This window comes from Priapulus caudatus, unplaced genomic scaffold (genome assembly GCF_000485595.1).
Source record: "Priapulus caudatus unplaced genomic scaffold, Priapulus_caudatus-5.0.1 Scaffold857, whole genome shotgun sequence".
Taxonomy (NCBI): Eukaryota; Metazoa; Priapulida; class Priapulimorpha; order Priapulimorphida; family Priapulidae; genus Priapulus; species Priapulus caudatus.
The window spans coordinates 118,840-133,086 of record NW_014577918.1 but is presented as its reverse complement, the minus strand read 5'-3'; the positions used below and the strand labels follow the sequence as shown (position 1 = coordinate 133,086).

The 14,247-nt window shown below is 48.8% G+C and overlaps 1 protein-coding gene across 1 annotated transcript in view; it reads left to right on the top strand.

The window, feature by feature from the left end:
* The first annotated feature begins 1,780 nt into the window (after nucleotides 1-1,780).
* The window catches only part of LOC106814027 (FERM and PDZ domain-containing protein 4-like), a 21,863-nt gene continuing 9,396 nt past the window's right edge, over nucleotides 1,781-14,247 (top strand). Inside the window, exons 1-2 of the mRNA XM_014818283.1 lie at nucleotides 1,781-1,850; nucleotides 11,345-11,457. Coding sequence (XP_014673769.1) covers nucleotides 11,380-11,457 — 78 coding nt within the window. The 5' untranslated portion in view covers nucleotides 1,781-1,850; nucleotides 11,345-11,379. The remainder of the gene's footprint in view (nucleotides 1,851-11,344; nucleotides 11,458-14,247) is intronic.

The window sequence follows — 14,247 nt, the reverse complement described above, 5'->3', positions numbered from 1 at the left end:
TCTCTCTCTCTCTCTCTCTCTCTCTCTCTCTCTCTCTCTCTCTCTCTCTCTCTCTCTCTCTCTCTCTCTCTGTCATTCTCTCATTCATTCTCTCTTTCATTCCCTCATTCTTCATCGACCTAGCTGTTTTTTTTACCTGGTATATACATATATATATATATATGTTTGTATATACCAGGTAAAAAAACAGCTAGGTCGATGAAGAATGAGGGAATATATATATATAATATAATATATAATATTACTCAACTGATATAACTTCAATGATCTCTCACTTGTATCTTGACCTCATCACGCTCATTGACCTCCTTTGACCACCACAACTTTCTGACCGCTTTGACCTTTCACTTTTACGTTTGACCTTTGACCTCACTGATCTCATTAACCTCCCCCCACCCTCCGGGGTTTCTCTCTCTCTCTGCGTGCGCAGCCATGTTGACAAGATCACGACGTACGAGGAACCGAGGCCCGACTACATCGACGAGGAACCTCCCGAGCCGCGTGACGTCACGCTGCTACGTCATCCGCAGCTGGGGTTCGGCTTCGTGGCTGGTAGTGAAAAACCCGTCATCGTGCGCTTCGTCACAGAAGGTGAGCGGAGGAGGGGGAGGAGGGGGGAGGAGGGGGGAGGAGGACGAAGAGACGGAGGAGGAGGAGGAGAAGGAGGAGGAGGAGGAGGAAGAGGAAGACGAGGAGGAAGACGAGGAGGAGGAGGAAGAGGAGGAGGAGGAGGGGGAGGAGAAGGAAGAGAAGGAGGGGGGAGGAGGAGGAGGAGGAGGAAGAGGAGGAGGAGGAGGAGCNCTAGCGACGGCAAGAGGATACAGATCAGATATCATAATGCTTGCTCTTTTGTCCACGACGAGGCCCTAGCGACGGCAAGAGGATACAGATCAGATATCATAATGCTTGCTCTTTTGTCCACGACGAGACCCTAGCGACGGCAAGAGGATACAGATCAGATATCATAATGCTTGCTCTTTTGTCCACGACGAGGGCCTAGCGACGGCAAGAAAATTCGGATCAGATATCGGATCATCACCTTCTTTATACGCTCTTGATATCATGTATAATGCTTGCTTTTTTGTCCACCAAGGGGGCCCTAGCGACGGCAAGCTGATGGCAGACGATCAGATCCTGCAGATAAACAGCGAGGACGTGAAGGAGTCTGCGCGCGAACACGTCATCAACCTGGTTCGATCGTGCCTGGAGACGATCTCTCTCACAGTGTGCCAACCAACACCTGATAATGTACGCAGTGTGTGCCTATTGTACTATGTATTCATCATTATTATTATTATTATTATTATTATTATTTGCCTATTATATTAATTACTGTATTAATAAATTAATATCTTAATAGATATTTTAATTTAATAAATACATGAATATATCGACTTATTTATTATATATTCTAACTTGATTGCATATATTACCGGCATATTAAAATGTCATAGCATATATTTAAGTATTAAATCTATTACCAGTGTACGGCATAGATATATTACCATACTATCAATAAATCAATAAACGAATGAACGAACGAACGAACGAACGAACGAACAAACGAAGGATGAACCCTTACGTCTTGATGATCAACATACCCTACATCGTCACTGACCGCCTGAATGCGAGAGTGTTGAGTGCGATCACGTGTGTGGTACATGAGAATGTACGTGTGTGTAGACCCAAACATGGAGACCAGCGGCCATGTTTCTATCCTGTCAATGTTGCAGTCGACGAGGAAATCAGCGCTGTTGACTGTCGCCAAGAAGGCGCGCTTGAAAAGCAACCCGTCTCGCGTGCGGTTCGCCGAGGGCGTCACCATCAACGGTTCGCCCATCTACAAAACTGTGAGTAGCTCTGTGTGTGTGTGTGTGTGTGCGTGCGTGCGTGCGTGCGTGCGTGCGTGCGTGCGTGCGTGCGTGAGAGAGAGAGAGAGAGAGAGAGAGAGTGAGAGAGTGAGTGGGAGAGAAGGGGAGAAAAGCTCTAAGCTCTGGAAACTAACTCTGTGAAACTATATAACATGGGGGCCTACGCAAGCCCCCTATTCAAAGAAACCCCTTCTAGAGTCAGCCTACCCCAGTAGAACAACCCCCTATAGGGTATACCCAGCCCCATGTTCAAAGAAACCCCGTTGATATTCAGCCTACACCAGTAAAACAAACCATTTTTAGTGCATACCCAGCAGCCCACCCACCATTCAATTTTACAATCCACATCGACTACGTTGTTCCTCCCGCGCGCGTTCATTGCTTGTGTCTATAGATATTTTCACTCCGGTGTTTGCACGAACATTTGTCGATTAAAGCCGGAGTCACCTCCGAGTCCCTGCGAATCTGGATCGAAAAACCGAGAGATTCTGAGTCATGTTCTCGCGAGAAATGGCGAACGCATTAAATGGGGAAACAATTTTTCACACTTGTCGGAATGGCACAATTACGCGACAAGACCACTCTTACTTCTAATGCCGTCTAGACGTCCACGAGGCATCTATGCTGCGTGCATAATGCAAATTAGTGCACTCTAGTGCCGAGTTTTACCGAAAAAATAGTTCAAAACATGTCTTTTCCATGGACCAAATCGTGTAGGGAGGTTACTGTTGCATGTCCCACTTCAAAGCGAGCGGCCATATTGGATTGTGTAACAATAGAAAGGAAATTTCTTACAATATATCGAAAACGAATGCGAGCGTGCATTTTACGAGTGCGATAAAAATGCAGCCGTACCGATTCTGTTCGCTCTCTGCGCGGCTTAATTGATATACCTTGATGTATAATTATGATATACCTTAATGTATAATTATGATATACCTTGATGTAAACCCTCTGGGGTTTTTGTCATTTCGTTCGACGTATTCAAACATTCGAGATTATTTCGAGTAATCTTTTCGTAGTGAGCGGTTTTGGCGCAGGGTGCTTGGAAAGTATCGCTATAGCAAACATTACAATAACAAGTATTACAATAGCAAGTATTACAATAGCAAGTATTACTATAACAAGTAATACAATAGCAAGTATTACTATAGCAAGTATTACAATAGCAAGTATTACTATAGCAAGTATTACAATAGAAAGCGTTACAATAACAAGCATTACAATAGCAAGTATTGCTATAGCAGGTATTACAATAGCAAGTATTACAATAGCAATATTACAATAGCAAGTATTACTCTAGCAAGTATTACTATAGCAAGTATTATTATAGCAGGTATTACTATAGCAAGTATTACAATAGTAAGCATTACTCTATTAAGAGAAGCTAAGAGTCGTTAAGGAATTCTTGAGAATGAAAAGGAGCAATTAGAATTAATATCCTTGTTAGTCACTCGATGACAACCACCTGCTCCGTTACATATCTGGACACCGAACACCACTGACAGTCACTCACACTGAAAGTTCTGACCGATACCAGCCGAACCTAAGACTAAACCGAGTAGCAGTTAATTAAATGGGCGAGATTTGGGACTTTTATGGTGATCTCAGGCACTTCCAATTTGGGCCAGGATCCCTCCCCCCACACACACACACACACCGATGATTCACAGGGCCTACACACGCGCTGTTTGTAATGGTGAACTCACGGGAACTGTTGCCATGTTTGACAACGTTTTGCCGGAGCCTGCAACGGAGCAATGGTTGTTTTTCTTGCACGCATGTCCCATTGAAAATTACATGTACGAGCATCAGCCGTAAATGTCAGTTTATATTCCTTTAAATGTCGCTCGGTCGGTCGGGCGGTCATGCGGTCAGGCCATTTCAATGCATCGCAGTGTTTACTGAGAAAACGAGCGAGGAACCTATTGAATCACTTACAAAGAGATGTACGCCCCCTTCTGGCAGCACTGCTAACTACACGTGGTCGTACGTAAAAGGTTTTTCGTCACAAAAACATCTACTCGTGTCTCGGGTTTCATTTTAACTAACATCGTTTCACGTGCGAACTATAGCAGGGCGAACTAGAGAGATTTAGGTAGTAACCCAAACTACGTTACTTTAAAGATTAGAGACGTGTCTCTATACTGCATTTAACTGGCTGAAACGTTTGTGAAGACCGAATTCGAGATTACCACGCAAACACACAACAATGGCTGCCAGGCCGAAACCTCTGCTTAGCACCGTAGCACGCGTACACGCGTTTGTCTCACCGCGTTTTGTCTATGACTCTATAGTCATATCTTCTATACTATAATTTGGCTAATCTTGTGTGTGTGTGTGTGTGTGTTGTTTGTCCTCGCTTTTCGCCTGATTTGTCACTCAATCGCGCTAACTGAAGATATATTCAGAATCACACACGTCTGGGAGATGGTTCTGGCTGAGAAAAAATTTAAAAAGTTTAAGTATTAACGTATTAAGTCAAAAATTCGAAAAAATCCTATTCGTCAATAGCATGGCAGTGGCGTACGCAGATCCACATCACATACGTGGGATTACACTGCGTCTCTGACTGCCGCCGTATGAGCCATATTCAGAATCACCACGTCTGGGAGATGGTTCTGGCTCAAACAAAAATCTATTCCTCAATAGATGGTGCCTGAGTCTCAGATCCCCCCCCCCCTACTGCAGATTCCCCCTGCTCACTCTGCTTTGACGTACACCGTCCTGACACAGTAGTCAGTGCCAGTAGCTGTGCCAGTGTTCTGTTGTACCGCAGTGCAGTGGTTTTCTTCAGTACATGAAATATTTAACTTTATCTGTGTCACTTACATGGAGTTTATTAAAGACAACATTTGCTGGTTCTACGGGTATACTTTCTGCTAGTATAGTATAATATGTGTACCTATAAATATACATATACATATACGCCAGACGTAGGCCTACACACGCTAGCACGTACACGTACACCTATTCGCACACGCACACTGCCACGTACACGTAACACACACACACACACACACACCACACACACACAGCACACCCATACACACACACACCCATACACACACAAACACACACACACACACACCACACACACACACACACACACACACACACACACACACACACACACACACACACACACAACACACAACACACACACACACACCACACACACACACCACACACACACACACACATACTATATATATATATATATATATATATATGACATATGATAGTGTGCATGCGCCATCTTCCACATCATTATTACATATTATCAGAAGTAGATATAAACCATATTATACATCCGCGGGTACCGCACGAGGGGCGTGTGCGGCCTGACGGATGAGCGCGACGGCGGCGGCACCGCCAGGTATCACTAATGTCGCTAATCCTGCTAATAATGACGTCCCCATGACGTCGGCATAACGACGGTGTTCGATAATGATCGAAGACAACTTCCCCGGCAGTAAACACGCCACGAGTCGTAGGTGTCTATCATGTGGCCCCCTCGTGTGCGTCCTCCTCCATCGGAGCTAACGGCTGCTGCTCATTCAGTTAGTTACCTTTTTTTTCTGTTTTTACTGAATTTTAGTGAGTTACTGACAGACCGTGTTGCTTTTGTCTCGCGTCGAGTTCGCGCATTTCTCAATATCGTATAGTAGAGCGGAATAACGTAATGGAAAATGGAAAAATATAAAATGCAACAACGTAATAGCATCATAAATAATACACGGTTCCTTGCGCGCGTCCTACGTTGTGATAGGAACCGTGAGTGAAGGACACACAGCTGCTGTTCCCTTCTGTTTTGATCAGCCCACATCGCACCATCGTGGCGAGGAGTTATAGTTGCCGGCGCTTACGCACACGCGAGCACGCGTGGCTCTTATTCTTAGTGAATCCTAAACTTGTTAGCTCGCAACGTGCTGATCTCGCTGTCTCCCAGAACTTATCATGACCCTGACATTTCTGTCCGTCAAAATGAATATTTTCTCAGCTCGTCTCTCGGGCGTTATCTGTCTATCGCATCTCTGTTTGACCTTATTGTGTATTAGTTTAGTTGCATTCGGTCTTTCAGTGGAGCTTCATCTTAGAGTTGTTATGTACGTTGGCTTCATTATATTATTGTAACCTTGTGTAGCGTGCAGCTGGTTTATATTGACCGTAGTACGTCTGGGTTCCATTTCTGTTACCCTCTCCCTGTCTCTCTCTCTCTGCTCTCTCTCTCTCTCTCTCTCTCTCTCGTCTCTCTCTCTCTCTGTCATTCTCTCATTCATTCTCTCTTCATCCCTCATTTCTCATCGACCTAGCTGTTTTTTTTTACCTGCGTATATACATATATATATATATATATATATATAATATATATATTATATGTTTGTATCTATCCAGGCTAAAAAAACAGCCTAGGTCGATGAAGAATGAGGGAATATATAATAATATAATATATATATATAATATTACTCAACTGATATAACTTCAATGCATCTTCTCACTTGTATCTTGACCTCATCACGCTCATTGACCTCCTTTGACCACCACAACTTTCTGACCGCGCTTTGACCTTTCACTTTTACGTTTGACCTTTTGACCTCACTGATCTCATTAACCTCCCCCCACCCTCGCGGGTTTTCTCTCTTCTTCTCTGCGTGTGCGCGAGCCATGTTGACAAGATCACGACGTACGAGGAACCGAGGCGCCCGACTACATCGACGAGGAACCTCCCGAGCCGCGTGACGTCACGCTGCTACGTCATCCGCAGCTGGGGTTCGGCTTCGTGCTGGTAGTGAGCACGCCGTCATGGTGCGCTTCGTCACGGAAGTGCAGCAGAGGAGGGGGAGGAGGGGGGAGGAGTGCCGCGGAGGAGGACGAGAGACGGAGGAGGCAGGAGGAGAAGGAGGAGGAGGAGCGAGGAAGAGGAATGACGGGAAGGAAGACGAGGAGGAGAGAGCTAAGAGGAGGAGGGAGGAGGGGGGAGAGAAGGAAGAGAAGGAGGCGGGGAGGAGGAGGAGGAGGAGGAAGAGGAGGATGGGGGGAGAGGAGGAGCGGCAGAGGAAGAGGGCCGGGCAAAGTGAACAACATGTGGGAACTCCCACGAGCTCGCTCGCACTACGCCAGCGCAAGTATATACTCGACCTCGCCAAACTGCAGCACACACAGCTCATCGGCCGCATGGCGACGGATGAGCACGCACATCCTCTCTCGGCCTTGGGCGACACCTAATGACGTTTGCGTCGTCGACGGCGTCGTCGCGCGTCGTCGGCAGGCTGACCGACGCCGCCCCTAGCGCCGACCGCCGACGCGACGAGCAATCTAATTACGGACGTTCGGCTGCCCGTTCATTCCCAGACCGACGTTACCGTGCTGTACGTTGAGTGATTATAGGCCGGCGGACTAGATTAGGCGAGTTGGGCAGCGGCTGCGGAATGGCGTTCGTGTCTGTCTGACTGTCTGATTAATATTCTCAGCATATCACACAGAGTAGATAATCACACTCACGAAAGGCGGCATCAGGATATTTATCAAAAATTTATCAAGGGGAAAGTAATTCACCACAATGATACATCATTTATGATTATTTTCCTGATCATATATAATGTTTGCCTTTCTTTTGTCAGCACGACGAGGCCCTAGCGACGGCAAGAAGGATACAGATTAGATATCATAGATGCTTGCTCTTTTGCTCCACGACGAGGCCTAGCGACGCAAGAGGAATACAGATCAAGATAATCATAATGCTGGGCCTCTTTTTGTCCACGGACGAGGCCCTACGACGCAAGAGGATACAGATCAGATATGCATAATGCTTGCCTCTTTTGTCGCCCACGCACGAGGCCCCGTAGCGAGCGGCAAGCAGGATTACAGATCAGATATCATAATGGCTTGCTGCTTTTGTGGCCACGACGAGACCCAGCGACGCAAGAGGATACAGATCAGATATCATATGCTTGGCTCTGTTTGTCGCACGAGAGGGCCCTAGCGACGGAAGACAATTCGGATCAGCATATCGGATCATCACGCTATCTCTTATACGCTCTTGCATATACATGTATAATGCTTGCTTTTTTGTCCCACCAAGGGGGCCCAGCGACGCGCAAGCTGATGGCAGACGATCAGATGCCTGCAGATAAACAGCGAGGGACGTGAAGCGAGTCTGCGCGCGAACACGTTCATCAACCTGGCTTGAGTCGTGCCTGGAGACGATCTCTCTCACAGTGGCACCAACACGCTGATTAATCGTACGCCAGTGTGTGCCTATTGTTTACTATGTATTCATTATTATTATATCATATTATTATTATTATTTATTATTGCCTATTTATATTCATTACTGTATAATAAACTTAATATCTTAATAGAAATATTTTAATTTGAATAAATACATGAATATATCGACTTATTTATCTATATAATTCTAACTGTGATTGCTATATTACCGGCCATATTAAAATGTCATAGCATATATTTAAGTATTAATCTATTACCAGTGTACAGCATAGATATATATAGCCATACATCAATAAATCAATAACGAATGAACGAACGACGGAACGAACGAACGAACAAACGAAGATGAACCCTTACGTCTTTGATGACAACATACGCCTACATGGCGTTGACTGACCCACCGCCTGAATGCGAGAGTGTTGAGTGCGATCACGTTTGTGGGTACATTGAGAATGTAACGTGTGGTCAGACCCAAACATGGAGACCAGCGGCCATGTTTCTAGCCTGGTCAATGTTGCAGGTCGACGGAGGAAATCAGCGCTGTGACTGTTCGCCAGGAAGGCGCGCTTGAAAAGCAAACCGTCCTCGCGTGCCGGTCGCGAGGGCGTCAGCATCAACGCGTTCGCCGCATCTACCAAAACTGTGAGTAGCCTCTGTGTGTGTGTGTGGTGTGTGGCGTGCGCTGCGTGCGTGCGTGCGTGCCACGTGTGTGCGTGGCGTGTGGTGGTGTGTGTACGCGCGCGCGCGCTGTGTGTGTCTTCCGTGCGGTGCGTGCGTGCGTGTGTGGCGTGCGTGCGTGCGTGCGTGCGTGCGTGTGTGTGTGCGTATGTGGTGTGCGTGCTGTACGCGCGCGCGCGTGTGTGTGCTCGCGTGCGTGCGTGCGCGTGGCGTGTATGTGTGTGTGCGGGCTGCGTGCGTGGCGTGCGTGGTGTGAGTGTGTGTGTGTGTACCGTGCGCGCGCGTGTGTGGTGGGCTCGTGGCGTGCGTGGGGGGGCAGTTAACAATACACTTATGATTAACAGTTCGCGTGGCATTTATATTGTAATCATATTGGCAGGAAGCTATTCTATCATACGGCCCGTATCGTTCCAACCAGTAATATGTAGGCATACACATTGTCTATAGAGCAATGCTACTATGCTAACATGAGTAGTCAACCGTACCGACGGCGTTGATGATGCTACTGATATATGATCATGGCGACTACTCTATTGTCTATAGAGCAATGCTACTATGCTAACATGAGTAGTCAACCGTACCGACGGCGTTGATGATGCTACTGATATATGATCATGGCGACTACTCTATGGTACTCACCTACGGACAGGCAACCTCACTACACAGCGTCCACATAATTATGTAGCGTATTATCACATGATAAAGGAGCACCTTTCTATGCATCGCCCGTGGCGTTGAAACTACTAATATGTGTGGCTAACTATTCCTTTATGCGGCCTCTCCTAATATATCTCCTAATATATACGGGAAACATTATAAGGCCCGTGGCGTTTAAACTACTAATAACGGCAAGTAACCGTGGTACTGAAACCATGAATATATAGACGTCCAACTATTCTATAATATGTGCATGTCCCGTGGCGCCCTATACCCTTCTATAATATAAGGACATACAAACCCTTCGATGTAGGACCAAGAGGGTTTAGCAGACACACTAATGCGGACTCACACACGTACTGTGTCTGCGTGTGTGGCCCCCTCTAGCGTGTGTAATTATAAGCTGCCTGATGGGTGGTCGCCACCGATATACGTATTAGGATATTACGTTGTGATACGCCTCGCTGATGTCCGTGGGGTGCGATAGCGCGCGGCACCGTGATGTGATCGAACAGTGATCGATCGCACCGTGATGTGATCGAACAGTGATCGATCGCACATTGATGTGATCGAACAGTGATCGATCGCACAGTGATGTGATCGAACAGTGATCGATCGGCACCGTGATGTGATCGAACAGTGATCGATCGCACAGTGATGTGATCGAACAGTGATCGATCGCACAGTGATGTGATCGAACAGTGATCGATCGCACATTGATGTGATCGAACAGTGATCGATCGCACAGTGATGTGATCGAACAGTGATCGATCGCACAGTGATGTGATCGAACAGTGATCGAACAGTGATCGATCGCACATTGATGTGATCGAACAGTGATGTGATCGAACAGTGATCGATCGCACAGTGATGTGATCGAACAGTGATGTGATCGAACAGTGATGTGATCGAACAGTGATGTGATCGAACAGTGATGTGATCGAACAGTGATGTGATCGAACAGTGATCGATCGCACAGTGATGTGATCGAACAGTGATGTGATCGCGTTAGTCTCAGCGTGTCCGTCATTACGATGGCTTCCTCTACGTGTCTATGTACAGCGTCGCCTATGTAGAGACGATGACCTGTGTAGCGTGGTACATATCCCCCCTTCATGACAAACGCTCCCCCTCTCCGTTGCGCATGCGCATGGGAATGTCTAGCAACGCGATTCACGCATTGCGCATGCGCGTAGGGATTTCACCTTCATTGCCCTTGTGAAATGTAGGAGGGGGCGTTTGCAATAACGGGGGTGTGTACAATACTAGACCGGCGAGTGAGGGTGTGAGATACGCGTTTAGCGAGCTGCATGTACGGTTATCCGGACCATGCTGTGATACTAACGTTAATACACATCGTCTTTCGATGTATGATCGCATTTTTTGGAGCCACCCTGCCCACCGGCGCGATCTAACGTGGATTGTTAAAGAAATGAATGTCCAACTCGTGTAAATTTCTTGAGGTTTCCATCGGAGATTACATTTTACCGAAGCGAGATAAGTTAGGTTCTACAGGTTCATTATACCTCCTGCTATTCACTGCCAACCGTATTTACGCTGATGGAGATGCACACATATGATGTTCACACGTTTAAATAGAGAGAGGGGGAGATAGAGCGAGAGGAGAGAGAGAGAGAGAGAGAGAGAGAGAGAGACAAACGGAGAAAGAAAGAAAGAAGAGAGAGAGAGAGACAGACAGAGACAGACAGACAGAGAGAGAGAGAGAGAGAGACGAGAGAGAGAGAGAGATGAGAGAGAGAGAGAGAGAGAGAAGAGAGAGAGAGAGAGAGAGGCGAGAGGAGAGAGGGAGAGACAAGAAAGAGAGAGAGAGAGAGTAGAAAGCGCTCGCGGCGCCGCTCGCACGCAGCACAGGTATTTAAGTATATCGGATGTCCTACTTTCAGCCGTCCGAGATATGTGAGAGCGGTGCGTCCCCTTCATGCCCAACGTTCTAAAGGTGTTCTTAGAAAACGGGCAGACGAAGTCATTCAAGTACGACACGAAGACGACCGTCAAGGTAAGGATTATAGCATCTAGCTAATTTCATCCAGCTGTGATGTGTGTGTGTGTGTGTGTGTGTGGCGTGTGTGGTGTGTGTATGTGTGTGTGTGTGTGTGTGTGTATATCGTGTGTGCGGTGCGGCGGCGTGGCGTGTGTGTGTATGTCGCGGCGCGTGTGTGTGTTATGTGTACGTCGGTGTGTGTGTGGCGTGTGTGGTGTGTGTGTGTGTGTGTGCTGTGTGTGTGTGTGTATGGTGGTGTGTGGCGTGGGCGCGCGGCGCGCGGTGTGTGGTGTATGGTGTAGCGTGTATGTGTGTGGTGTGTGTGTGCGCGCGGTGACTCGCGTGTGCGGCAATGAGTTGCGTGGCGTGGGGGCGAGGGCTGCGACACAACTGCTATTTATGCCACAACTAATTGCTAATTACAGACGGTTTGAATTGATACACATTAACCGCGCTATAAACCTACGCGCGCTAACCGCTAGAGGCGCTAGCCCTGACGCTAGCCGCTGCGCCTGCCTATCCCTCCGCTAACCGCTATCCCTACCCCTACCCTATCGCCTGACGCTACCGCTCAGCCCGCGTACGCCTAACCTATTCGCCTGACCGCCTACCCCTAGGTATGCTATCCAAACAACAACACACCGCCAAAAAAACAACACATACCCCACCACCCCACCAAACGAGGAGACCCCGGGTTATGCGTAGAGTAGCCCTAGGCGATGAATGCGTGCCCCCGCTATCCGTACCGCTAGCCGGCTAGCCCTACCGGCTCACGGCGCTACCCTACCGCTAGCCCTACGCTACTCCTAGCCGCTAAAGCCCGTACGCAGGCGCTAACGCTACGCTAGCCCTAGCTCTACTCCTTAACCTACGCTAGCCGCTACCTTAGAACCCTACCGTTAGCCCGACGCCTAGCCCGACGCGCCTACCTACCCTACCCTACCAGCCTACCGCTACCGCTACCCCTATCCCTACCCTATCGCCTACCGCTACCGTGACCCTAAGCGCCTACCCTACCTACCATCTACCTACCGCTACCCTAGCCCCTAGCATGCTACGCGGCTACCCCTAGGCCGATTACCGCTAGCCTAAGCCCTACATTGTAGCCCTAACGTCGCCCTGCCGCTACCGCCTAGCCCTACCTAGCATTACCGCGTAGCCGCTAGACCCGCGTATCCCTACGCCTAGCGCGCTAGCCGCTACGCGCCTAGCCCTACCGGCTAACGCTAGCCCTACCCTAGCCGTTACCTTACCTACCTAGCCGCTACCGCTACCCTAGCCTACCCTACCGCTACGCGCTTACCGATACCCTACGGCCTAAGCCGGCTTACCCTACCCTTGCCCTACCCTACCCCACATTGACGCCTATTACAGCGCAGTTCTAATACATGTCAAAGGTAGCAAGCAGCGTTCGCGCGTCATCGCCATCAGCGCCGCGTGGCGGCAATTTCGGAAAATGATCGTAAATTGAAATCTTCTCGGTCGGTGGAGTTGCGAGAAGCGTCCTTGAGCGGCTTCAATATGTCTCTGCCCAGGCTGGGCTGGCGCGCCGAGCCTGGTGCGCTTTCGTAGGCTGTCGGCTGAACAACCACGCGTGTCAACACGTGCGCGCTGTTGTCGCTATAGTAACGTACCAGACGAACAGACAGACAGACAGAAACCACAGAGAACGAGATTTCGATGGCCCGATTAAATGATTTAATCTCGCGTCTGTCTATTTGTTTCTGTCTGAGGAAAATGGCATTAAAGGCAGACGGCGCGTTTTTTATATCGCAGGCTGCTCTCTCTCGTCTCATCTCGGGTCGCGTCCTCTCTCTGCTCTGCTCTGCACGCTCTCGTCTGCTCTCTCTCCTCTCCTACACTGATCACTCGACCTGCGACTGCAGCTGCACTCTCTCTCGTCTCTCTCTCTTCCTCTCCTCCTCTCTGCTCTGCACGTCCCTGCAACATCACGTCACTTCAACTTACTCTCTCTCTGCTCTTCTCTGCTCTGCTCTATTCCTTTCTACTTCTCCCTCTCTGTGGCCTCTCTCTCTCTGTCGGTCTTCTTGCTCGGGTCTCTCTTCTCTCTCTCTGCATACACACACTGGCTGCGACGGTCTCTCTCTCTCTGCTCTCAGCGGAGGCCAGGGTCTCTGCCCATTCGTCTCTCATCGTCTTCCTCTCTGCATGCTCACTCTCTTCTCTCTCTCGTGCTTGCGGTCTCTCCTCTCTCTCTCCCTCTCTGCTCACTCTTCAGCTTCTCTGCGTTCCTGTGTGCTCTCTGCGGCCTCGTCTCTCTTCACGGTCTGCTCTCTCGTCACTCTCTCTCACGCCTCTCACTGCTCTGCTCTCACTCTCTCTCTGCTTCTGCTCTCACTCTCTATGCGCAGCGTCTCTCTGTCTCTCCCTCTCCTCGCCCTCGTCTCTGCACGTCTGCTCGGAGTCACTTTCCTCTGCTCTCTCTCTCGTCTCTGCCTCTCCTTCTCTTCTCCTCGTGCTGCGGCGCTCTCTGGCTTCGCCTCTCGCCTCACTGCGGGCGTCTCACGCGCTCCGTGCGTCTCTGGGTCTTTCGTGTGCGTCTCTCGTCTTGCTCCGTCTCCGTTCGTTCTTCTCTCTCTCCCTGCTCTGCTGGATGACTTCTCGTCTTTGTCCTCCTTCTCTCTCCTCTTTCACGTGCTCTCCTCACTCTCAGGCTCTCGTCTCTCTCTGCTCTCTTCTCTCTCTCCGTCCCTCTCGTCCTGACTGGTCTCCCGTTCCTCGTTTGCTGCGTCGTCGTCGTGCCTCCTCTCTCTCTGTCTCTCTCGTCTCTCCGTCTCGTCTCTC